Source organism: Lampetra fluviatilis, chromosome 20, assembly GCF_964198595.1.
Source record: "Lampetra fluviatilis chromosome 20, kcLamFluv1.1, whole genome shotgun sequence".
Lineage (NCBI taxonomy): Eukaryota > Metazoa > Chordata > Hyperoartia > Petromyzontiformes > Petromyzontidae > Lampetra > Lampetra fluviatilis.
Window position 1 is genome coordinate 13,878,690 of NC_136294.1, and position 27,655 is coordinate 13,906,344.

Sequence of the window (27,655 nt, forward strand, 5' to 3'; positions counted from 1 at the left end):
GCTCCGGCTCTGTGATACTGGTGTGCGACCGTGGCGGGTTTGCTTTGGAACGTCTGGGATCCTGTCTGGGATCTTGAGACTCGTGTGGCTCTCAGCGTGCCAGTGTCAAGCGCGCTGCCAGCGGGGGATTTCTCACACAATTAGCCGCGGGGAATTCATGGAAGTTCGATGGAATTCAATAACCACTTTTGTATTTGCATGGCTTCGTGTAAATTCCTCTGCAGCTGAAAGTGCCTTAAGTCTACATCTGAAGCATTCGAGGGGGGGATCCCTAGTGGCAGCTATCCCTGTGCAGGCACTTGGTGACTCAGCAGTGGTCTGTCGGAGGGGTGATAATTGATGGAATCTCAATTGATTTCCAGGAAGTGTTTGGAATTTGGTAAATATGGATCATGAAAAGTGGACTTCGCATAGTGATGTCCGTGGGGTCTTTGAAGCCCACTGACGCGGATGGCGTGCGTTTACACGGCGAATGCGCCTGGCCGCATACATTTAAACAATCGCCACCGCAACAGGGAGAAAGTGCCACCTGCTGGGCCATGCCACCTCCCGGTGAAATTGCTCATCTACTGCTTGGCCCATCAGGAACATTGACGCGGCAGACACACAGACGAGAGCCGTCGCACGGTTGAGAAACCCAGGCATCAATTGTTAAAGTCACCGTTCCAAAATGACCTGCAGTTGCTGATCTCTGCAAGGCGGATGGTGCCTGGGCTTGAATGATTCGCCGGCGCCTCCACATGGTCCCCCCTGCTTTGGTCAGTCTATTGGATTTGCTCTCATTTCACCGTTGAGAGTACGAGTCTCAACTATTCCACTGGAGAAAGTCACAAGGTCGCTGGCGTCTTGTAAAAAGCGCGAGTGAGCAGCGCAATGAGGAGTGGCATTGAGCCACCCACCCCTTGGCACTGCGACCGTATTAGCATGCTTGGATGCAGCTGTAGCAGTGGCCCCATCAGGCGCCCAAGGTTAATTGGGGCTAATGCTGACATCAATAAATAAAACCGTTGAAAAAAAGCAAGAATTTTCGTGGGTTTGATTCTCGACACGGGCACCTGTGCAGAGTTTTATGTTCTCCCCCCCTGTTCTACATGGGTTTCCTCCCTGAGCTAAACACACAGTGTAACTGGCCAAAACGTCCTAATGCTGAATAATTACCTGTGCAGGCTACCCAATTGGGATTGCGCACGTAAACATCGCCCCCTCACTGCGAAAAACTTGGCACGAAGTTCCGAAAAAAGTAAGGCTCATTGAGGCCGAATATAAAAAAAGTAGGCAGTATTTTTACTGTTGCCAAATGCATCCATACATCAAAAAGGGAGAGTAGCTGGTGGATGTGTGAGGGGTCGTCCTATAAGCGGCGAGAACCGCAGGAATATGCAAGTCCCAATCGACCTGTGACTCACTGACCAAGTGACTCAACATGGAGGTCAGAGTCCGGTGTAGGCGTTTGCAGGTGGTATGGTGACGTGCGTACCTTTTTTGTCCCCAGCAAATTGCAAACCTCACGCAGCAGCTTGGACGATTTTTTTTTACCTTCATCGGCCCGAGAATATCGAGGGCAAGAACTACGTTACTACCTGGATGTATTGCAGCGGAGGGTAACAGGATCTCGCTAGCGGCTTCCGCCGGGCACATTACACGCAGCCCTTAAGCAGATCTTGGACGTCGGAGGACATGGCCGGCCAATTTAAGAGTTGCCAGCGTCTTTTGCACTTCGAGATGCAACAATCGTTTATGCACAGCCCATACAACATCGCCACGCAGGGCGGTAGGGACGACAATAGTATAACGGCGCAATCCCCCGTCCCAATACACATGAGCAGCCCACCCCGCAGGACAAACGAGGCGACACCTCGCGGAGACGTGCAGTGTACTTCAATAGGGATTACCGTTGGTAGGGCTATTTTGATAAACACAATAGACAGGCAGGACAAGTTCAAAGGGCTCATGCACAAATGTACGTTACCTCAGTAACACCCCCTCCCCACAGTGTGCAAGAGCGCAGAAGGGTGGTCAACACATCTACGCCTCTATTTTAGGAACGAAACAGTAAGACTTCTCCACAAATCTGGCTGTCGCCTGATGAAGCTAGTTGTAATTACTGGCGAAATGTCGTCCTCAGTTTGTTAATGTTGTGGCTAGGCTTTCCAACACACCGGTGTCCTGTACTAGTGACGAATTGGCATGTTCTGTTTACATGACAACCCTTACTATAGTTTCCTGTGTCGGGTGGTGGCGGGTTTTAACGACACATTTACATATTTACGCGATCTAACTCAAAAACCTCTTATGGATATTGGTCGGGAAAGCCTAGGTGTTAAATTACCAATGCAGTTTTTGCATTCGTGGTAATCGCACAAATAGAATAACAAAACCGATTTCCAGTTTTCTGCACACAAATTATTTGTCTAGAGCCGTAAATAAGTAACATTTTTATGTTTTTAACTGAGACACGAAAGGGAAGCCAGCTTTGTGCGCTGGACTTTCAATCCAGAGGTCGCCAGTTCTATTTGATCTCTCGAGACGGCAGTTGAAACAATGGGGAAAGTATCTTAAACCACACCTGCCTCAATCCAGTAGTACAAGTGAACCATTTGCAGATTGTGTGGTAGGGTAAAATGTGGGTACTTGCAACCCTTTACGATGTCTGGTCAGTGTGGAAGTTCAACGATCCTGTAGCGCTCCCCCTAGTGGAGGCCCCTCGCACCAGCAGTGGGCAGAACGAGCAATCGCAGGGCTCCGCCTTGACCTTGTAAGTGAACCACGCCGCGGCGACCTGAGCCCGCCGCTGGTGCCTGAAGATGCCGCCGACCCAATGGGAGAGGCAAGCGCCGGTGCGGTTCGGACGGCTCCACCTGAATCGATGGCCAACTCTTCGGTCACCACAGTCCCGGACTAGCAACTCTCCGGGGGTGGACATCGCACGCCCCCAGGATCCCCATGAACTGTCCGGCTGCAAGCGTCCCGGGGGCGCGTTGTTACCTGCCACTAGCCCCGGGGGGGGGGGGGGGCGAGCCAGACGCCGACCCATCACTTGACTGCGCGTTCCTCACTCCATTCTACTTTGAAATCCTTAAATCATGTAAAAAAATCACACGAGAAAATTTTTACGAATGTATTTCAGCCAATCGGCTCTCGGGAGACGAACGCGGATCAACAACGCGACTTCTTCCGCTGCAGCAGCGTTAACAAATGCAGGGGGAACTGACCGGCACCTAGAGTTAGGTATAATTTACGTTTGCAAAGCACATTTCGCAACGTGTACATCCACGTATCTCAAGACCTTGTGTCGCCGCTGTACACATCTGTCCTGGCTATTGTCGGGTGTTTTTAAGCGCCGTAGTTTCAACCAAACAAAGTCTTTCAATTTCAAAGTCGCTCCAAACAAACAATTCTCATCTCCGCTGTACTAATGGGAAACAAAGGCATACAGGAAACGGGGTTTAGGTTAAACTGACGCAGTAAGGGAGAGGAACAACGGCCGGTCACGAAAGGCGCCTGGAGGCACCACAGTGCGCTGTGTGCGTGTTATGTGCATGTTATGTGCGTGCTGTGCATGTTATGTGCGTGCTGTGCATGTGCTGTGCGTGTGCTGTGCGTGTGTGGTGTTGTGTGCATTGTGTACGTGTTGTGTGGTGATGTGTGTTGTGGAAGAGGGCAATGTAGAAAGACAGGATAAGAGATGGGTAAGGAGGCACGTGGGAGGAAGTGACTGTGGGGATCAGCGAATAGGACGTGGCCACGGGACACTCAGAGCCACCAGAAGCGAACGTAGAGGATGAACATGATGGAGAAGACGGCCACGGCCGCCACCTTGGCGTAGGTCGAGCGCATGTTCAGGTATTTGGCGTCTTGCCGATACTTTTTGGACAAACTTGACAAGTTGCTTGCCTTTGTGTCAAGAGCTGCAAAGAGGAAAAACAGCACGTGGTTCACGTTCACCAGAGCTCATTAGCCGACAGCGCAACAACGGGGCATGCTTCCACTCGAGGGCAATTAACATGGACAGCTCTTTATTCATGCACTGCAGGAGGAAGGCCTCCCCAAGCTGCTGGCTGGGTGGGGTGAGATGTGTGGGTGATTGAGTGGGTGGGTGAGTGGAGTAAACTAAACGATTTTAATTTTACCAGCTAGGGCTCCACTAAGCTATATAGCTCTTTTTCAGAAGCGACCTGGCCACAAATGATAGCTCAACGAAGTGGCTTATCAAGTGGAAATGTATTGCAGCCAAATACTCTAAATGCATGTTGAGTCTAAATTTGGATGGAAAAACTAGAGGACCCGGAGTAAAATCCACGCGACCACGGGGAGAACATGCAAAATCCAAATATACAGGGATCAGGGTCGGGATTGAACCCACAACCTCCTCCATACCAGGCGAAGTATTTAACATCTCAAGTACATGAGTGAGTGAGTGGGTGATTTAGTGAGTGGGTGGGTGGATGGGCGAGTTGGTGGTTGGATGGGTAAGTTGATGGTTGGATGGGTGATTGGGTGGGTGGGTGGATTGGGTGCGGTGGGTGGGTGGATTGGGTGCGGTGGGTGGGTGAGTGGATGGGTGGGTGTGCCTTACCAGCCTTCATAGGTGCTCGCTAATAGAACTTATCCCAACCGTCAGTTAAAGCTTTACGGGGTATCTTTGTCTATGTGTACGTGTGTGCGTGTGTGCATGCGTGTGTGCATGCGTGTGTGCATGTGCAAGCCACGGGTCCCAACCTGAGAGGGCCTCTCCGCGCTGCAGCACCTCCTCGATGTTCGTCACCATGATCCTCTGCACGTCCTGCAGCTCTGAGTTGATGGAAGTCAGGTTCCTCCTTGCACGCGAGTCCACATACGACTTCTTCGTTTTCTGTATGAACGTGTCTGTTGAGGCACGGAGGAGATGCAGGGCAAAAGGAATACCTCCGACCACATGGTAGTAGACTGTCAGGGCACATATATGGAAATCTGCAAGTCTGCGGGTTTCTGTGTGAGAGTCGAGTCTGCGGGTCTCTGTGCGAGTCTGCACGTCTGTGGGCCTCTGTTTATTTTTGTTATTTGTATTCTCCACAACGATGTTGATGATTATTCTGTGTTATAGAGTTTTGCATTGAATTAGGACCCATATCTACTACGTTTGGCAGTTCAACAACATGGGTTTAAGAGAGCCTGACTTTGCTGATGAGACAATCAATATCAAAACTGGACCAGAGTTTTGCTTGTGTTAAACAAGTGCTTATTGCAGCCGTCTGGAACGCTCTTTCTTCTGATATTAGGAAGCCACTGGAGCTATGCACTTTTAAATCTAGATTGAAAACTCATTTCTTTAAAACTGCTTTTTTGTGTTTAGTTTTTTGTCCATCCCCCGCACCTCTGATTAGCATGGTTGGCTATGTACGGTGCGGAAGAAGTTCAACATATATACAATGCTGATTAAATTATGCACTTCAGAAGGCCATATGGGAGATGGGATGTGTAAAACAATATATTTTTTACGTGTGAAGGAGCGGATTGCTTGCTTAGTGGTTGTGGTACCTCTATTGTATTTATATTCTCCTTGAGAACGCTGGTTGTGATGCTGTGGTGTGTGTGATGGGAGCGGTGGAGCAGTGCTGAGCGCACCGTGCTACGAACCCCACTACCCGAGTTCGATTCCGGCTCGTGACCAAAAACAGTGGCGAACATGAAACCTAGGTCAACTCAGCTTTAACGGAGTACCTGGTGCGGTGTGAAAAACATTAGCTCTGGGGAAACAAAGGCAGCCTGGTGTGATGTTGGCCACAGTACCCCCTCGTGTGCTGTGCCGACCTTCGCAGGTGCTCACGAACAGCACTTGCCTCAACAGCCTGTCATAGGCTACAAGGGGGATAATTGTCTTTGTGACACGTTGCGGCGCGAGTCACGCAGCCTGCAAGTGACAGGAGTCTACGGCGGCGGCGACCGCGAGCGGCGCTCACCAAACTCGATGAAGGAGTAGGGCCGCGACACGGTGGCCACCTTCTTGTGGTAGAGCTCGTGGAACTCGGTGTGCAGATCGTCCAGGTAGGAGAACGCCAGCTTCTTCGGAAAGGCCGCCTCGCACAGCACCAGGTAACACACGCCCTTCTCGATCAGGTAGCTGGAAACACAGCGTCCACACGGGCCTCCAGCAACAACAAGTCGCCGGGTTCGACTCCCAACCCTGGGATGCCTTTCTGCGTGGAATTTGTATTTTATCCCCCTTTCTGCAGAGTGAGAGTGTGTGAGAGAAAGTGTTTGTGTGTGTGTGTGCGTGCGGGGAGCATAAGTGTAGCGGTTAGCACGCTGCGCTACAAACCCGGCGACCCAAATTTGATTCCGGCTCACCGCCAATACCAGATACGATTATCTAAAACCAGTCCTGGGCCTCCCCTAGGCCGACTCAGCCTAAAATGAGCACCTGGTGCGTTGTGTAAACATCGCCATTAGGGAGACAAAGGCGGCCGGGCGTGGTGCTGGCCACCCACCCCCTCGTGTGTCGTGCAGGCCTTCATAGGTGCTCGTTAAGAGCACTTTCCCCAACAGTCTGTTAAGGCTATACGGGGGATATTTGTCTTTGTGTATGTGTGTGAGAAGTGTAAGCATGAATGTGTGTGTGAGAGAGTAACTATGAGTGAGTTTCAATGAGTTTGAATAATTTGTTCTCTCCCTGTTCTGCATGGGTTTCCTCTGGGTTCTCTGGTTTCCTTCTATTGCTAAAAAAAACACACACAATGTAACTGGTACTGCCAAAACATCCCAATGTTGCAAAATTACTCATTTAAGAAAGCAACATAACCCTCTGCTGCAAAACAAATTTGGAAGGAGCCTCCTTCAAGATATTTGACATGCAGCTCTGCTACCTGGGTAAACAAGCATCGCAGTGTAGCAACATCGCCCCCTTGTGAAAAATGTCTGCAAATTCACTATAAAACGCAGCAGCGCCTTCCTGCACGGAGAGCCTTGATCTAAGAGTGGCGCAAATACCAAAGGCACCAGAGCAGCGCTTCCAAAATTGTTCTCCAACAGCCCCCCAATTAATGTAAATAATTTTTTTACGACCCCCAACAACGACCGGAATTTAAAATCATGCCAAGTAAGTAATGTAATGTTGCACGGTGTTAAGTTTTGGTGCTGAAGAACAACAAATGAGGCATGCGACACAGCTTCTAAAAAATATTGTGGTATGGTTGATATTACACATCCCACCTCAGCTGTGATATTAAGATTCGATGCAAACAAGTGCGCTCAATCCGGCTTCACTCACGTGTACAGTACATGCTTGCAAAGGGCACCATCGGTTTTAAGGCACGCGTTGAGGAGGTTCTTTCTTCACCGTCAACTACAATCCTGGAAGAGGAGCTCGCAAATATGTTCCGTGCCAAAGCCAATCACGTGACATTTCAATGATCTGTTCGATTTCAGCTGCGGTCAGATGCATTGTTTTAGGCTGGCATTGAAATGGATTTTGTACCCAGTCACAATATTTCACGTCCAGATCAGGGAAATTGGTTGCGAAGTGTGCTTCCAGGCAGCTGAAGTTGTCAGTCTTCACCCGAGTGAGGCACGGGTCAATTTCGTTGTCAAAGATACATTTTGAAAGTTGATTGTAGGAGCCAGCAGCTCAACTTCGACACTCATCTTCCACAGAGGTCTTTTTTAATGAATGCTGTGATTCGATCACTCATACTGGCATTCAGTTCGTTTAAGTTTACGAAATATTTGAGTTAGATAAGCAAGGAGACAAATCTTCTGCTGACCAATGACATCCATCGCCAATGCGAGCAACTCATTCTGCAATTCAAGCAATCTCTACAACACCCTTCCTGTCGACAACCAGCGAGCCTCGATGTGAAACAACAAAGCCATGAACATCACGATGATCGAGAGACCCCATGTCTTCACAAAATTTTGCACGCAGACGCCCACAGAATGGATGGGGTTCACAGTAGTTCAGAATTGATGTGAATTGCTGCATTACCTCACCAAGTTCTCCGCTCAGTTCTTTCGCTCCCAGTTGTTTTCGATGAACCATGCAGTGCATCAAAACAGCGAACCGAGCAATACTCTTCACTGAGGTGCCCACAAGTCCTGTACACAAGCCCACCATGCAATCCCAAGGCATATTTTCCCCCTCTATTTAGCCAACAGCACACGGAACACTCCCCTGAGCGCTTTCGTGTTCAGGGAAGTGTCAGAACAGAATGTCCTCAAGTATAGAATCATCTGAAATGTAGCGCGCAAAACCCGATGTGCGTGCACCACAGCCGTCGGTGCTCACATCAGTTTGAAGAGCGTAAACAGCAGTGAATTTCAGGCATTCAACTTTGTGTTTATTCCTGATCGCCTGCTATAGATTCCATTCTTCAGTTTTACGGCGTTGTTTTGATGGCGGCATATATTTCAGTTTATTTTCCTCCACTTGCCCACCCATTACAGGGACTCCTCTACTTACGAATCAGTTAGATTCCAGAGGTCTGTTCTTAAGTCGATTTGGTCATAAGTCCTCTTGTTGATTCCAAACATTTTATACGGCATGTACAAAACATGAGGCATGGCTTTAAAAGTTGTATAATCTCCTATAGATATAGATGCCACCACCACCATCTATTGCCCTGCGGTTGAACTTGGTAAACAGAGATACGACATCAAAACGGACGAGGATATCATCAAGAGATAGTATCATGTCCTTGACCATAGAGGCTAATTGGTTAGTCTCTAACAATAATTGAGGACTTGGTCCAACATGGATTGAATTCGGATGTACCTGCGCTGGTTAGGCATTGCCTCACCAACACTTATTTTACCTGGAATGGCACCTTCTACAAACAGAATGAGGGTACCCCTATGGCCACTTGAAACTCCGATCAAAACTGTCACGTTACCATACATAGCAGGCGTGACCAAAAAGATCTCCAAAATTCGAAACAAACATAAGATCCAAGTCCGATTCAGTACAGTACATAAAATCCGTGATCTAATTCCATCTGTGAAGGATGTCATCCCTGACTTGCAATACCCTGGAGTCTATAAACTGAGTTGCAGCTGTGGTGACTTATCTGACAGGCACTATTTTACTTTACCGAGTGTTAACATCCCTAGCGTTTAACAGTACTCTCTTTATTGTCAGCCAACACTGGTATAAACATGGGCATTTTCGTTTCTTTTCTATCATGTGCATCCACAGTGACTTGCGCACAAACACGTCCACGCCCACGCCCACGAATAACCCATGCCCTCTTTTAGCCCCGCCCCCCCCCCTCCCGATACGTTCCATTCATTGGCTACCACATTCTGATAAGCTCCTCCCCCCCTCTCCTCCCCTCTTAACTGGCATTTAAAAGCTTGCATCTTGAATCCCTCCCTCACTTGATGCAGCAAATCTGGCTGTGACGGTCCCACCTGATGACGGAGACTTGTGTTGCCTCCGATACGTCGTGATTTTATTGTTTTATTTTTATTCATTTTTATTTCATTTTTTACCTATGTGACTTTACCGAAAGAACTAAGAGTATGAATCCTTGCAGTCACGAAAGCTTCAAATCTAGAATTAAAGGCTTGTTCGTATCTTTGAAAGTTCGTAAGTCGAATGTTCGTAAATAGAGAAGTCCCTGTACTTTTAAAAGTATCAATTGCAGTGGTTAAAACCATATTTTCCACAATTGTATGTGGCTTCTTTCTTAGCCTGAGCAATCTGGGTAGCTCACCTCGAAGGATGCTCAGAGACAGCCGGCGCCATTTTAAAAGGCACCGGCTGACACGACAGCTCCCGTTTTCTGCATTGAAAGAACTATCTGGGCTTCAGTTTCTAAGCGCCGTTTCCCTTTTATTTGTTTTCGCGCTCTCGTTCGACGGCACAGCGAAACACAAGGCATTTTTGATTTTCTTAGTTCTTCTCGAACAGACTTGTGAAGCCACACTTCAAGAAATATCTCGTGTCGAATTTTCAAAACACGTCTCTTTGAGTTTATTTTCTCGTTTCAACGAGTCGGTGAATTCACTCCTAGAGGTGGAGTTTCAAGTTTCGCTCCATTATGGAAGAATCGACAAGCTCGTTTTTTGTGTTTCATACGTTGTCCTTTCCCTGTACATACGTACGGTGCACGTACAGAACAAACTGTAATTCTCAAAGCTCAATCATCTCCACCAATCAGATAGCCGTATGATCTGAATAAAATAACTTTACAGATTTCTGATGGGTGGAGATGTTTTGGTCTAACAACCGAAAGCAGACTGAGGCATCTCCCTCTACGATGTCGTTTTGCTTTATATGACCAAAACTTTAATTTGTGAGCATGAGACGATTTGTACTGAATTTTACTCCTGAATTTCTTGCGGCCCCATCTTCTGCTGCACTAGAGCCTGAGACCAGGTAAAATGCCAGGCAGAGATGACCTCTCAAGCGAACTATTGAGGGAGCGTGGCATCTGTGTGCTGGCTGCCCTATATGACATCACTAGCTTTACTACCCGACTTCACCCGAGACTTGGATTCTTGTCTTGGATTAATACACGGCCTACGTGGAGGGTTGGGGCGGGGGATGCGTGAACTCAGCAGGCACACTGCGTAACGCTTCCGCATGCGGGTGACATCACAGATGTGACATCCATTATTGCGCCCCCCCCCCCAAAATACAAAAATCTATTTTTATACTTTTGCAATCTGTACAGTCTCGAAGCTACCCACCCACATGCCAAATTTAAAATTAGTTGCATGTCGGGAAGTATGCTAAACATTTCGAACAGACACACATTCACAAATTTCCCGTCTTGTCTCCAGGCTGGGTCCCGCAGGATTGGAAGGATGCATTTATGTACCGCCTTTAAGAAAGGGGACAACGCTGATTGAAACAACTACCAGGGGGCATCTACCTCCTCAATGTCGGGAAAGGTCCTGGTAAGGATTCTTCAACATTTAGTTACCAGGCATGCTGATGGCTTATAGGGCCTCAATGTGGTTTCACAAAGGGGAGATTCACTCACAGATACGATGTCCTCTGTCCGTCTGTCACAACAGAGGTGTAGCAAATTTAAACAGGAACTACATCTCTGCTTTATTGAGCTGGTCATGACCTATGATACCATCAATAGGACAGGGCTTTGGGTTACTCTTCATGCTTTTAGGGTCCCTGACTCTCTGCTCACAATCTTAAAGGACTTTCATGATGATGGGCAGGCCCGGAATAAATCTGCGTCGCCAGGAGTCAGACTCATTCCTGTTCACCTTGGGGTGTGACAGGGATGTCCTCTGGCCCCCACACTATTTAACATCTTCTTTGACAACGTAGTTAGATAAGCTTTCCATGGCTGTACCAGAAGAATTTCCATCTAGTACAAATGGAATGGGAGGTTGATCAATGACTAAGTGCGGTCAAGGAATGACTCGGTATTGGTCAACCATGTTATGTATGCTGATATGGCAATTGCTGCTCAATCTGAGGAATTGAAGACTCTACTGCTCAACCTGGAGTGTATCATCAAATACTCCACCCCTTCAACTCCGCAAGAGTGGTGGGGTGGTTGTGGAAAGAGTGGAGAAGTTTCTGTAGCCGGGGAGCTTGCTTATGACCAGCTCCAATTTGGCAGCTAAGGTCTCATTCTGAATCAGTCAAGCGGCATTATCTTTTCTTCAGCTGTGTAACACTGTGTGGAAGAAACCTGGCCTATTGCTCCACATCAGTGGAGCTCCTCCTTCAGGCAAAAATGCTTTAGCTGGGTCATATAGCTTGCATGCTCAAGCAGCTTCTGTTTGGCCAAATAGAGGGGGATAAATGGGTGCTGCATGGGCTGGAGAAGAGATGGGATCATGTGGTACAGAAAGACATGGAGCTGATTGGACTTGCTGATGACTGGTACCAGCAGTGTCAAAATCGGCCTATCTTCTTCATTCTTATGGCAGGAAGGAAAAGCAACAATTTTTTACGTATGATAATTGAATGCCAAGTTTGTTTCACAAATACAAGAAGGTTTTAGATGGTGTATGGATCGGAGTATTACTGCCAGGATGTGCATCAATGGCGTGTTCATCAGTGATGCGATTGATGGTTTGGACCTCACCAGTTGCAGTTTGGCAATCCTGTGATCGTTTATTTGTGGAAGGTGGTTGCGCATCTCCCACGCTGCATTCCAGCGCGGTGTCGTGAGATCCGTGGTCATCGTGAAAGAGAGGAGCCCCATGCTTCCAGTCGGCTCCTCAATGAGGTTCATGATTGTTTGCCACATCCATAGCCACCCACAATTCCATCCAGCAAGTGCCGAGGTTTTAATTTGACTGCTAAACCGGAGACGCGCATCCAGAAAGTTTTCCTGGATTTCAGGCGATGGCGCGTGTTTTTATGTTTAGGTCTTGATGGAGCGGCAGACCAGCATTGTCCATAATATTGTGGTACTTCAGCATTTTCGCGGCATCTCAGCTGGGGCGATGTGCGCCAGCACACAGGAAACCACGGAAGTGGAGTGGACTTCAGGGGTGGTTATGCTGATGACACAGTGCGGCGTTGATTTCGGCATTGCCGAGGATTGTGAGTGAGCTGACACCCCATGCTGGGGCACACAGTTACTCCACTGCGGAGTGGGACGAGGGCTTTGCGTCAATGTCTTCAACGTTCTGGTGTAATTTCTCCACCTTGTTCCCGCATGTTTTTGAAAAATGTTGACTCGTTTTTTTTCTCCTTTTGGCTTGTTTGAGGTGCTGGCGGTAGGTGAATGTCAGCCTATGTGGAGGAGGTTCGTGAAGGATGCTACTGGTCAGTTGCCCTTCAACAATGGTTGACAGAGGAGCTTATGCTCACAACAAATGAGTGGCGATGCATGTCAGTCATCTCAGTCAGGCAACCCATTACACTTGGATCTCTCCTATAAACTTCTGCCAGCAAGCCCTCCTCATTTCACATGATCTCAAGGTACATCTAACCTGGCACAAGCACCGTAGTGACATCACCGCCACTGAATAGCAAAGAGCACAATATCAGCTTCATAGCTCGTGCATCTCTCCAACCCCACCACACTCTAATACACGAGGAGTTGGACTGTACTCACTGGAATACCATGGGCCCGGCCTCCAGCGTGCAGCGCGACGGGGACTGCTCGTTGAGTTTGCGGAAGAGCTGCTTGGCTTTCGTCTGGTACTCCGTCAGGTTCCTGCCGAACTGCAGCGTCACGCAGAACATCGGGACAACAACTGCCGCTCAGTAACGCACGCCAATGGAAGACGCAGTTAAACGTTCCGAACAAACACGATACATTAAATTTTCCTACGTTTTCTCATGGATTAATGTGTTTTTTATATGAGTACAAGAGGCAAATTCTTTTTAAGCAGAGTTAAGATTTAAACGTACAAATTCCTCTTGCGTCAGTGAAACCTTTACCATCTCATATTCATGAATCTGTTCAGTTGCTTGTAAATGCCATCGCAACATTTTTATAAATAGTAACCGGTAATTTGGGACGTATAAGGTTAAGAGGCAATGTCAGCCATTACCACCGATGACTCCAATCCTCACTCCACTGCACCTCCCGTGAGGTCCTGCAACAGTCGACTCCCAACCTCCCCGCCCCACCTCACAGGATCCCAGCATCTAGCTCCAGGTCTTACCCTGGCCACACACTCAGCACATCCTTATAACGACCCCTACCACAGCATCCCAGCATCTGGCTCCAGGTATCTCATCCTGTTGGTCACCGCCCTTTGCCACTTCAATGCCCGTCTCGGTATCCTGCCCTCCTCCACCCTGCACACGTATCCCACCCATCATAACCTCCTCCTGTATTCCCAACCTCCAAGTTTGCTTACCTTATCCTCATCCTCCTCCACCATTCACACCACGTGTCTCTCCTATCACAACCTCCTCTCTCAGATCTGATCTGCATACAATATCCCAAGTCATGGGACCTCCTTTGACAGTGTAATACGAGAGTTCACCGCCGATCACCGATCAGTGGGATAGGCTCTGCCGCCTGGGCCATCAACCAATCAGAGGGAGGAGCCGAAGTTAAGTGCGGAGCTTAAAGGCTCTGGGGAATACCCATCTAGAAGGGTCGTGAGGGGGCGTGGCTGTAGGCGGGGCTTGGTGACATAGGTCAGGGGATATAAGGGAAAGCGGGAAAGAGCTCGTGGTCAGTGTGTGGAGTCAGAGAGCGGGACCACGTCTCGCGCCTCCGGAACGCCAGCGGCCACGTGGCGGGTCGGAGGCTTCCTCCTTGCGAGCCACCTGTCAGCGGCGCGCGGGAGCGGGAGAGGGTGTGAGCTAGCTGGCGCGAGCGACAACATCTAACCGCGCGGGAACAGCAGTGCAGCCGTGTCAGAGTGAAGAGCGCGGAGCTGTCCAGCTGTGAAGGAATGAATAAATAAAGACACAAGTTCCATATTGTCGTCGCAAGTGGTTTATTATACCAGTACCAAAATATGAGAATAGGTGTTCCCCTTTTTTCTGGCAAAAAAACAGGTGTTAAGATGTTTTAGGCATCCTCTGGTCTAACACCATTTGAGACAAGGCTCCAAAGAAAGCTGTCTCTGGTGTGGACCAATCAGTTTCAAAGATAATGCATATATTATCAGTGTTTTTTTTTGCATTCTGACCACAAATATTGTGGTTAATGCAGACATGATTTCTTGTACAAGGTTTCAGTTTGGTGTTGTAACATCTTAACACCTGTTTTGTTGCCAGAAAAAAGGGGAAAACCTATTATCAATATCCCAAGTGTGCGGAAGCACGTAGAGTGCAACAAACGGCACCTTTCTCCTCAGCAGCCACCGGGTCTCTTGCAAGACCTCATCATAACCTCTCCCCTCTGTCCTTCACACCACGCCGGTGCCACTGGTAAACCGCAGCTCTTTATTTCATACCATTATTGTGCGTATGTAGTGGGAAGCGGTAGTGTAGTGGTCAGCACGCTGCACTAGGAAGCCGGCGACCCAAGTTCAATTCCCACTCACGGCCAACATCAGCCTCAAATGAAGACCTGCTGCGGTGTGTAAACATAACCCCTGGGGAGACAAAGGCAGCGGGTGTGGTGTTGGCCACCCACCCCCTCATGTGCAGTGCCGGCCTTCATATGTCCTTGCTAATAGCACTTGCCCCAACAGTCTGTTCAGGCTATACAGGGGATCTTTGTCTTTCTCTTTGTTTGTGTAGTGTGGTAAAATACGCGGTGTGCACTGCTGCCCGAGGGCAAACGAGGGCAGGCAGGTGCGCGTGTGCAATGTAAGGTTGCACGTGCAAATCGCCACCTCTTTAGCAGGAGATTCGGTTGCAGACGGGGTCGGTCCGGGGTCGTACGCTGGCACCGGAAGTGTCGCCTTGGAGACGTGCGATAAGGAGTGATTGATGGCCCGACAGGCGCCGGCCTGTCGGGCCCTAAAGAGACACAAGGGAGGAGCTGGATAATTGGGAGGAGGATATAAGGGGGTGTGTGAGAGCGGAGTGAGAGTTCGGCTTCTGGGACCAAGGTGAAGACATCTCGCCGCTGCCGCTCAAGCCAAGGATGGACCTCAACCCTCACAAGTCGATGGGGGGGGTGATGGTTGATCCTCCTGCCCAGATCGGACGAGTGAGTGGGTCTGAGGGAACGTAGGTGAGGGCAGCGGCACAGAAGGAGAGCAGCTGTGTGCAAGCTCTGTGTGAGCAAATCCTCTGTGTGAGCAAAGCCACTGTGTGAGCGCTGCCGTGTGCAAGCTCTGTGTGAGCACGACTGTGTGCAAGCTCTGTGTGAGCGGCTGTCTGTGTGCAGAGCTGTGAGGGCGAAGCTGCTGTGAGGAAGAGCTGCCGCAGGCAGGTCAGCGAGGTGTAAAGTAGATAGGGGAAGTTGGTTAACAAAGTGACCGTATAGACAGAGATAGGGATGCCTACAACTGGTGCAAGAGTAGAGTAATAAAGTGTAAGCAGGTGACTTGGAACAACGTGTCCGACTGAGTGATTCTACACAACACTACATTTGGTGTTAGAAGGGCCAACGAACCTGTGTCGTCATGTCCAAGTCGGCATCGAAACGAAGAAACCCACCTGCTGCGTGGTCAGATGATGAAGCGGAGCCGGACGTCGTCCCTCCAACGGCTCCAGTTGCCGGGGCTTTCAGCGGTCGCTCCGACGACGTTCTGCAGTCGGCGCAGGAGACCGTGGTGAGTCCAGCCCTGCCGCCTCCTCCGCAGAGCTGGCTGGACATTGCCAGTTATTTGGGGAGGCTGTTGTCGGCCGCCGCTAAACTGTTCGAGCGAATGACGGCCGCGGCGACCACCAGTCTCTAGCGCGTGCTTTCCACCGCTGTTGGGCCCGAGGCGTTGGGAGCGCTGGACCCATCCGCCATTTTGGAGGCTGCAGCGGGGCTCCGCGTGTCCGCTATTTTGAACGAGCGGCCCACGCCACAGCAGCAGCTGCCGTCTCCCAAGCTGGACGCCTCCAGGCTTCGACAACTGCCACCAGTGCGCCAATTCGTAGCTGCGGACGGCGATTGCACGACCTTCCATCGTCGGTTCAAGGCTGCCTACATCTTGGTGGGATGGACGCCCGGCAAAGCGCTCCGAGCTCTTCCCACAGCCCTCGAAGACCACTCGCTTGCCGCCTTCTTCGCCATCCCTGAGGCGTATAGGGTGACCCTCACACTTACCTACACCGAGATGGCCGCTATCAACGACCTCCAGTGGAATGTGCATCGAAGATTCCGCCTGCGACGACGGGGCGCAAACGAGATGCCATTGGCGTTTCGCAGTGCTCTCCTCACTCTGGGGCACGCGGCTTTTCTGAAAATGGACAGCCAAGCGCTGGACACCTTGGAGCGACTTCTCTCCAAGACTCGGGAGTTGGGGGTCACCCTCGCGGTGACGGAGGACGATAACATCACCTCCCTGCAAGTGGCCCGCGGCATCCAGACACACCTTGACCTAAATGACCGGCCGGCGGTGGCGGCCAGCACATTGGGGCCGAACGCGGACGCGCTCGGGGGTGCCTCCTTCGACCGTGGGTTGGAGGAAAGGGGTACCGCACAACGCCAGCAAGTGCGGAAATAGCGCCCCAGGCTACGCCAACCGACCAGTCGCCCCTACCGTACCTGCTACAAATGCGGCTGTGCAGGACACATCGCTATCGACTGCCGCCGCGGGGCCAGAGGGTTCCCGCCGCATCCATCCTACGGCTTCGACGACTCCTCTTCCCGCAACGTATAGGTGAGTCCGGTTGCATCAGACACACGGCCGTCCTTGTCCCATCATCCATCTAGTATAAGTTGCGTAACATCTCATCCCATCGCGAGTTGTAAACGGGGTGCGCGTTCGTTCATGTGTTGGCCACGCGGCGCTGATCAGTGGGACGTGCTAGCTCATTGTGTTGTGGCCACCGCGGCTGGTTCTTCAACAATTGAGGGGCTGATTCAGGGGATTCGAGTTCGGTTGTTGTTGACACGGGAGCCGTTGCGACTATGGTTTCCGAGGCCATGTTCCACACGTTGCCTTTGTCATCCGATCCACTTGCCCCCATGGAGAACACTTGTGTTGCGGCTAACGGGGGAAGCCTGGGTAATCTGGGGCAAATGTCGGCCACTGTTCAAATCGGGGAGATCCTTCTGGAGGGTCAAATTTTGGTGTCAGGAACGTTGGCCATGCCCTGTTTGTTGGGCACCGAATTGAGCAGGATGCCCTTGAAAATCCTAATCGACCAGGGATGCATTGAATTACCGTCGGGGCAGCGGTTGCAGTTCCTACATTCCCCTGGTCGACAGCCGTCGCAGAACGCTGTCGTTCACACGATGACTAGCTAAACCGTTAAAATACCTGTGGGTTCTCAAATGCTCGTGCCTCTGCGTTTGCGCAGAGAGTTGCCTTTTCCAGGGCCGGAGGGGATCCTGTTTACCCCATCTAACATTCGTTAGTGGGGGCTGTGACGGTTGCGTCCGCCGTGCAGACACCGTTTCTGCAAGTGTTGAATGCGGGACACGTGCCGGTTGTGATTCAGGCGGGTACGGTTCTGGCACACGCTTCAGCAGCCCATTGTCTTGATGATGCAGGGCCGGCTCGATTGGTTGTGGGAAATGTCGGTAATGCTGAGGAGCCGGATTCCACGTGGTTGGAATCCCTGTGCTCTGAGAACCCTGCACTTACGGTAGTGCAGAGAGCTCAACTACGCCGGCTTTTGAACGATTTTTGACATTTTTAATACTGACAAATTTGATATTGGGCGCACTTCCCTCCTTCATCACATTAATACGGATGCACTCCCAATTCGGATGAATTCCCATAGGTTCACCCCACAGAGAAGAAACAGGTGCACCTGGCTGTTGATGAAATGCTAGCAGCAGACATTATTTCTCCGTTGATCAGCCCGTGGAGAGCGCCCATTGTTCTAGTGAAGAAGCGTAATGAAAATTTGAGATTATGCGTTGACTTTTGCAAATAAAATAAAATATGGGTGGCGGATGCGTACCCTCTGCCACATATGGACTACTCGCTCGATGCATTATTGCGCGCGCAATTATTTTCGATGCTCAATTTGTCCGGATTTTGGCAATTGCCCCTCGACGATGAGTCGAAACCAAAGACCGCTTTTCGTACGCCCCAAGGCCTTTATAACTTTAATTGTCTTCCGATGGGATTGAATTCAGCGCCGGCCACCTTTAATCAGTTAATGGAGTTGGTCCTAGCAGGGTTGCAATGGCATTCTTGTCTCATATTTGGATGAGGTCATTGTCTTTAGCAAAACCTTTGATGAACATTTGCAGCGATTGCGCTCGGTCTACGAGAGAGTGCGTGCGGCCAAATTGAAATTCAAGCCACAGAATTGCCATTTGCTTCAGACGTCGGTTAAGTACTTGGGGCATGTAGTTAGGTGCGGCCGGTGTCGCAACAGATCCAGAAAAGACTTTGTGCGTGCGCACGTGGCAGGTGCCTAAATCGGTAGCAGACATCCGCAGTTTCGTTGGATTCGCTTCTTACTACCGACGGTTCATTCAAGATTTTTCCACCATTGCTAAACCACTCCATGCCCTTAAGGCCAAGGGCCAGAGATTTTGGTCGGATAAGGCTGAAGAGGTTCCTTCCTTGCCCTCTGCGCTGCCCTTGTCGATGTCTCCCCGCTCGCATACCCCGATTTCACTAAACCCTTCGTTTTGGACACCGACGCCAGCAACACAGGCATCGGGGCGGTCCTTTCCAGCTTATCAAAGGAACGGAGAGAGTGGTTGCTTATGGCAGTCGAGTCTTGTCTCCTGCTGAGCAGCGCTATTGCGTCACGTGCAGGGAGCTACTGGCCATGGTCCACTTTATTCAGCTCTATCATCCTTATTTGTATGGACGGGACTTTGTAGTCCACACGAACCATGCGGCCCTCCAGTATTCCCTGCGCATTGACCAACCGTCTGGCCAGTTGTCTCGTTCAGGGTGGTGCACAGGAAGGGCACCTGGCACGTCAATGCTGACACCTTGTCCCGGCTGCCGCCCCATGCCGTATGCACGTGTGCTTCAGGCACGTCAAGATGTGAGCCCCCGCAAGGGGAGGCGCCCATGGTGCTCGTGGCAGCAGGGACAACACGGGATGCGGGCGCTCAGTCGCCATGTGATTCTATTCTGAATCTCGACCACGAGACGTGGGCTAAACAACAGTTTGATGATGCTTTGCGGTTGACGTTGCGCCGGCGTGCTTCTCGGGGCCCGGGTCCTGTGGGTCGCCCTTCCATCGTGCTGCGGGAGGGACTCCTCATGCGGTGGGAGGGGGAGTCCCAGCGATATGCTGTGATCATACCCAGGGTCCTTAGGGACAAACTTACAAAGGCCGTACACAAAAAAGTTAATGCATTTGGTTGTGCATAAAACGTTGGCGACGTTGAAAAAGGACTTTTACTGGCCCAGGCGATTAAAAGTTGTGTCGATTGTGCACGTCCGAAATCTCCTGCCATGCGACCGCAGATTCTGCTACAGTCTATTGTTGTGTCGCGGGTGAATTCATTGCTTGCGCTGGACATTGAGTCCCTTCCCAGTCTCCTGGAGAAGGCACAAGTACCCCCTCGTAGTCGGTTGATTATCTGACTCTTTGGCCTATGGCCTGGTCCTTGGTTGACCAGTCAGCTGCGTCTATAGCCGACGCCTTTGTGAACGGCTATGTTCTGGATAAGGGAGCCCCGGAGCAACTGCTCACGAATCAAGCTCGGAATTTCTCCTCCAAATTGCTCCAGGAGATGTGCGAGTCCTTGGGCACGACTAAAATACGCACCTCACCGTATCATCCGCAGACTGACGGGATGGTTGAGCGGTTGCATAGAACCCTCACCGCTATGCTATGCCAGCATGTGACCGAGGCACAGTCGGATTGGGATCTGCACATCCCGGGTCCTTGCGGCTTATAGACTTGTTCCCCATGCCTCGACGGGGTTCTTACCGTTTTATTTCATGTATGGGAGGGAGCCCGAACTCCCTGTGCAAGTTCAGTTGGGACTGAGCCCCCCACGGAAAGGTTCGGCAGTGCCTGACCACATGTTGAAAGCACTGGAGCAGCTGCGGTTGGCCCGTGAAGCCGCTAGGGTCAACTCGGCCCGCAAACAGGCCTATAACGAGTGGCTGAAGGGTCCTGAAGGGCCAGGAATACCATGGCAAGTGGGGGACAAGGTTTGGCTACATTGTCCCTAGGTGCCTGTGGGCTTGTCCGTAAAACTGTACTGCCCCTGGAACGGATCCGTCGAGGTCATTGAGGTTTGACAGCCACAGTGTGTGCGTATCCGATTGGGCCGGTAGTGCTATTTTGTGCATCCTTCGCGTTTAAAAACATACATTCCGTCCGGTCTGGTCGATTCATCCCCACATCCCTGTCGGCCGGTGTCTGATGCGTCCGGTACTCAGACCGCCACGCCTAAAGTAACAGGCCATGAGGAGGAATGTTCTATACTGCCTGCAGGACCTAAGGACCACGGGCGGAGCGTTGCGGACTCCCGCATTGGACCACTCATCACACTCAAGCGGAACGGTCTCTACCCACGGAGACGGGCCTGCTGCACACACTCGTTCGCGACGTGTCGTTTTTAGTTAATTCCCCATTCCCTTGTTATTGTTCTTCTTGGTTCTTTCGGTAAAGTCACGTAGAAAGGAAATAATAAAAATAAAACATAATAAAATACAATTCTCACGACGTTTCGGCCACAACGCAAGCAGCCGTCCTCAGGTGAAGAACACGTCTGTCGGAAAGACAGCGTCTGAATGAACACCACCAAGCTTGGCAGCGTATATTGAATCTGGGTTAGAGGAGGAAGAGCGCCTTGACAAAGGAATTTGCATATCAACAGATGAATTTAGCATATTTATGGAAATTGCAGATATGGGATTAGTCACTACTTGTAGAATGTGTAGGAGGTGGGGGGGGGTCTCAAAGTCATATTATGCTCGTGTATTATGTAGGATTAGCAGTAATAAAGGGAGGAAGTAGGGTTAGCAGTAATAAAGGGAAGGAATTTTAATAGTAAGGAGCTGCAGCAGCCAAACCACCACGTAATAACTAAAATATAAACTACATCAATATCATCAATATACTAAATATACTCTCCAATAAGCTGAGCTACTAACAGTAAGTCATACATTACAATTCTATGTCACAAAAAATATAATATGCCTGCAGCTAAACTTTTTCTTACATCACACGGATCTACCCTGTACTATATACTGCCATAGACAAACCCAACATTAAATTATATACTGCATTACTATACACCACCTTAGACTATACATTGTAATATTACAGGTAGGAACAATGTTCCACACTGCCCACCAGGGATTTTTTGTCTGTCTGACTGTCCGTCTGTCTGTTGTGCATAAATAAATATATAACATAAACAGCTCTTTGATTGGTGGAGACCTACTTCCGGGTACAGAGAGGGGAGGTGCTTAAGGGAAGAGGGTCAGGGGAGGGGCCTAAGGAAGGGGGGAGTCAGGAGAGGGGCCTGAGGGGGGGGGGGTCAGCGGAGGGGCCTGAGGGAGGGGGGGTCAGGGGAGGGGCCTAAGGGAGGGTCAGGGGAGGGGCCTAAAGGAAGGGGGGTCAGGGGAGGGACCTAAGGATATGGGGGGTGGTCAGGGGAGGGGCCTAAGGGAAGGGGGGTCAGGGGAGGGGGCTAAGGGAAGGGGGAGGCGATTGTTAAGGGGGCTACCTAAAGTCAAGTTATTTTTTATATAGGTAGGAACAACAGGTTCCACACTGCCCACCAGGGATTATTTGTCTGTCTGTCGTGCATATTATTCACTGCGTTAACTCTCCCATGCCACTCGAGGGCATCTTGGTGCCAGTCCTTTCCCACCCCACCACCTCTGTGCTCTCTCCCTCCCCCGCCGATGCTGCTTCAAGCAATGTTGAATAGGCTTCAACGTAAATATTAAGAGTCTTCTATTAAGAGTCTTCAAGGCGGTACGTGACTCCACAGACATTTGCTTTATCACTAAAAGCACCATGAGTATATTGATCAGCTTTTCTCTCGTATCTCTTGACGCAGAGTAAGCTGCCTATGCACATATAATATCGTATTGTAAGTTAGGGTACTGGCGAAGCGTACTCAGTGTTTTGTATCTCCTGCACTTTTATTATCGATTTCTACCGTTTGCTTATGGAATATTGTATTGATTCCTAAGTCATGGAGTCTATAATCTTCTTTTTGAGTGCTTGATCAAACTGCTTGGCGCATGGGACGCATTTTTACAGACACATGTTGTAATGTCATTGTTCTGATCATTATAGATACAATATAAACAATATAATAGACGTACACCCCTTGGTCAAGCCACTGCTAGATGAAGGCCTAACCACGCCATGTCAGTCATTGAGCTTGTTTTGACCATACTTCACTCCGGTTATTGTGGGTGTGGTGAAGATTGGTCGTGGTTTTTTTAATAGGCTTTTGTGCATGCAATTATCGTAAAACCCTTAAAAATTCAATGAACATCCCTAATTGGGCATGTGTGCATGGTGACAATGGCTGCCTGTAGCCATGTTTACGATTCAACTGGAGTCCCCCCCCACTCCCAGCACACTTTCCAGTTATTCAATTAATTGTGATTGATTTACAGTCATTATTTCATTATTTTTATTTCATTTTGACCATCTCTATTTTAATTCATACAGTTATTTTTTGGTTACTTTACTTTATCCTCAATGCAACATTGCGAAAATGCAAATTGAGTTTTAATTAGGCTTGGGGCAAGACACGTCGTGGCTAAAAGGGATAATAGCAAGTGGACAGAGCTTGAGATGGAATGTCAACCGAAGGATAAAACACGTCTGAGAAAATAACCACCACAGAGATGAAGCAATGAGATCATCTCATGCGCATGAGCTGGGTGGATCGCAGGATCATGAGGAATGGTGACAATATTGGGGAAAATATTGGGGAACCTTTTCTCCCAGCAGTCGATTGAGCATGGCTGATGATGATGATGAACATTGGCATGTAATGTATATGCATCGTAAATAATCTAATCTCACGTGCATTGTTTATTTGTCAGGAGCATAATAAATTTCAGTTTTTGAATATATTTTACGTGCCTACTCAACACTTTGGGTAGTTGCTAGATGTGTAGGTAAGACACGAGGTTTCCATTTATTCATTTGAAAAATTCTGTTTGGCATTTATTAATTATAAAAAATTCTGACATGATACATTATTTAATTTATTATTTTATCTTTATACGTGACTTTACCGAAAGAACCAAAGAATAATTCCTGCAGTCACAAAAGCTCCAAAATTAAGATTGAACCACTTCTACGGGGAAGTTCTAAGTTTACCTTTTTCTCTCTCTCTGGGTTTTTTGTTCTCTCTCTCTCTGCCTGTATATTTAGTGTACTTTTTTCTGTCTACACTCGTTTTTTGTCGTTCTTATGTTCTGCTCTGTCTGTGTGTCTCCGTTCCTCTTGTTTTTATGTTTTGTCTTTCTTTAGAATTTTCACACTTAAATTCTAACTTAGCAATCTTTGAAATACGTAATCGACCAGGCTATGCGTTGTGTGTTGACCGACTCTCTGTGTTGTATTACATAACATTTCGATATTTTGCTAGGTTATTTAATTTAGTGTGTTCTTTCTCCCTCTTTCCTAATGTTCAAGCTTGCGTACAGGACCACGCGTCGCCGTACTCATTGACATGTTAATTTTTTCTCTAACCCCTCTCTCCGCCCCCGCCCCCCCCTCTGTCTATTTAAGGCCTCGCCACAGAGACGATCTCCCTCTCTGTGCCTATGTGTTACTCTCTCTCTATGTATCTTGGTGATATCTGTCTGCTTATATGTCTGTCTATAGTTTTTTGGTTAGATTTTTGTTGCTATTTCATTTATACCTGATGATGATTGCTTGTGTTGCAATCGAAACGTCGTATGCTATTATTTAATTTATTATTTTATCTTTATACGTGACTTTACTGAAAGAACCAAAGAGTAATTCCTGCAGTCACGAAAGCTCCAAATTTAAGATCGAACCACTTCTATGGGGAAGTTTCAAGTTTATCTTTTTCTCTCTCTCTGGGTTTTTTGTTTTCTCTCTCTGCCTGTGTATTTAGTGTACTTTTTCTGTCTCCACTCGTTTTTTGTCGTTCTTATGTTCTGCTCTGTCTGTGTGTCTCCGTTCCTCTTGTTTTATGTTTTGTCTCTCTTTGGAATTTTCACACTTAAATTCGAACTTAACAATCTTTGAAATACGTAATCGACCAGGCTATGCGTTGTGTGTTGACCGACTCTCTGTGTTGTATTACATAACATTTCGATATTTTGCTAGGTTATTTAATTTAGTGTGTTCTTTCTCCCTCTTTCCTAATGTTCAAGCTTGCGTACTTGACCACGCGTCGCCGTACTCATTGACATGTAAATGTTTTCTCGAACCCCTCCCTCTCTCCGTCCCCGCCCCCCTCTGTCTATTTAAGGCCTCGCCACAGAGACGATCTCCCTCTCTGTGCCTATGTGTTACTCTCTCTCTATGTATCTTGGTGATATCTGTCTGCTTATATGTCTGTCTATAGTTTTCTGGTTAGATTTTTGTTGCTATTTCATTTATACCTGATGATTGCTTGTGTTGCAATCGAAACGTCGTATGCAATTATTTAATTTATTATTTTATCTTTATACGTGACTTTACCGAAAGAACCAAAGAGTAATTCCTGCAGTCACGAAAGCTCCAAATTTAAGATCGTATTTGGTATAGCCCTGTGAGCCATTCGGCTCTTGAATCGGGTGCAACCGCAACAAACAAAAACATGAACAAAAAAACATCTTAAAGAGACTATGTGCAAATCTTAAAGTGACCATGCGCATAACCCAACCACCGTATACCCAAGCAGCTTCTGTTTGGATGGATAGGGGGGGTGGCTAAATGGGTGCGCGGCACGGGCTGGAGAAAAGATGGATCAGGTGTGGTACACGAGGATGTGCAGCTGATTGGAATTGTCGATGACTGACACCAGCGGTGTCAAGATAGGCTTCTGTGGAGGCTCATTAAGGACATTACTGGGCAGTTTGAGGAAGTCGCCTTTCAACAAAGGAGGGCAGAAAAGGGACGCTCACAACAACAAACGAAGCACCGGGTGTCTAAAGCGCAAGTTGGCGCAGTGCGGGGCACAGCTGGTGCATTTGCCAGTCATCTCGGCCAACCCAAAGTACCTGGGTCTGTCGCGTGACCTCCTGCCAGTGAGCTTTCCTTACTTCACATGGCCTCAAGGTACACCTAGTCTGGCACAAGCACCGTGCTGACGTCACCACCACTTGGTGGATATTCGCGGCTGTTGGTGTGCGTGCACATACATACATAGTTGCACGCTGTACAGATGGCGTGGAGGACTGGCGGGCAGGAGCGTGGGCTGATGGTGGAGCGCGGGTTGATGGGAGCGCGGGCTGGTGGTGGAGCGCGGGCTGGTGGTGGAGCGCGGGCTGGTGGTGGAGCGCGGGCTGGTGGATGAGCGTGGGCTGGTGGATGAGTGCGGGTTGATGAAGCGTGGGCTGGTGGTGGAGCGTGGGCTGATGAAGCGTGGGCTGGTGGTGGAGCGTGGGCTGGTGGATGAGTGCGGGTTGATGAAGCATGGGCCAGTGGAGGAGCGCGAACTCGCTGCGTGACAATTGTTAGCGTGGCGCCACTTCCCGTTCTCACCTGCTCGTTCTGCTGGTTCTCCTGCATGGAGGCCGCCAGCGGAAGCCCGTCCGCCACCCGCGCTATCATCGTCATCGCCACCATGGCTGCGGAGGAGACGCAGGCGGGACTCTCGCGGGGAGAGACGCAAGGAGAGAGTACGGCCTGCGGGTGACGTGGCCCTGCGACCCCTGACCGGTGACGTCACCGCTCCGGCACACGTGTCGAAAACAGCTGATGGCCGGTTCGAAGCGCCAGAATCGATTCCCGATTCACTCGCGCAGCGATTGCTCGTGATGATTCCAATGATTGAGGGGAGTCAGAATTGATTACTCATCTAGGAAATGATGGAATAGATTCCCAATCTACCCCACCGAAACAAACTAACTTCTGCGTTGTAGAATATTTTATTATCGTTTTAATTGTTGTATTAATACAGCACGAACAATGCACGAACGACTACGCGATGAAAACGAACCCATGTACAGAAGAATAAACATGTAAATGACGGATCTGAATACTTTTGTAATACCTGAATGTTAAACCATTCAGATACATATAAATACTGTACTGCATACTAAAAAATAATAGCAAAAATATGAAAATAACCTATACATATTCACAATAAAAATCTAATTTATAAATTCCAACCCATGAATAATCACAATTCATACCTATCACCGTTCATTAAAATGAGTTTACTTTATGAATAAAAAAACGATTGTCTTTTATAATTCAAGGTTTGGAATCAATGACGTGGCTGGATTCTGCTCGATTCAGGCCAACACGAGAATCAATTTCGAAACTCGCCTTAAACGGGGGCTCTCAGGAATCGATTCGAGTGGGAAGGACTCCAGCACAAACCGCGTGAACCGACAGCCTTGTCCACACCACCAGCTTCAGCAGAACTAAAAGTGTGTGTGCATGTGTGGGGGCTACTGCCCCCCGATTCCTCTCTGTGAGACATAACTCTCAGCTGGCCCCTTGGTCACCTTGTTCATTCAAACACCCTCCGCATGCCTTCCCTCAAACATTGGTAATAACTACCCGCACGCTACTGTTCAACTCCGTGCACGCTCTAAAAAGGGCATGGCAGCTGGGAGTCGGAGGTCAGAGGGCAGTGGCGTTGCTCGCACACGCGCGGCTGCCGTGAGCGGGTGATAACGCTCGTTTAAAGAGACCGTGGAACAGGTGTTTACGGTGGGTGTGAGCCCTCACGCAGCACGAGGCTCCACAGCGACAGAACAGAGCGGGCACCCGCGAAAACACCGACCACCCACGTTACGAGCGTACGTACACACAGCACCACGCGCTTTCACACGCTCGTCGAAACCACACGAGGCTGCGATTAGCTATTAATGATTTATTACCGGCCGACTGTGATTCACTGTTGGGTCAGTAGGGATCGGCAAGGCAGGCCTACACTATCGCCCGAGGGTCTGTATAGGCTTTAAGCGGTTTTGGTTTCTCTAGCCTCAATCCCAATACTCTCTTTTTTCTTACTCACAGTTTCGATGCGTACGGCGCTCCGGTGGTCTCGTCCTCTCTGCACACTTTGATGCGTCGCACGGACGTTCGAGTGGCCGAACTGGGGACCGTCCCGGGCGCTGACCTCAGGAG

The 27,655-nt window shown here is 49.3% G+C and overlaps 1 protein-coding gene across 1 annotated transcript; it reads right to left on the reverse strand.

Moving 5' to 3' along the window:
* Positions 1 to 1,365: 1,365 nt before the first annotated feature.
* SEC22B (SEC22 homolog B, vesicle trafficking protein) lies at positions 1,366 to 27,619 on the reverse strand. The gene is made up of 6 exons (XM_078865665.1): positions 27,543 to 27,619; positions 26,057 to 26,142; positions 13,017 to 13,126; positions 5,940 to 6,100; positions 4,720 to 4,866; positions 1,366 to 3,908 (listed from the first exon to the last, which is right to left on the reverse strand). The coding sequence occupies exons 2-6, from the start codon at positions 26,138 to 26,140 to the stop codon at positions 3,754 to 3,756; spliced, it is 657 nt and encodes a 218-aa protein (XP_078721791.1). The 5' UTR covers positions 26,141 to 26,142; positions 27,543 to 27,619; the 3' UTR covers positions 1,366 to 3,753.
* Between the last annotated feature and the right edge of the window lie 36 nt (positions 27,620 to 27,655).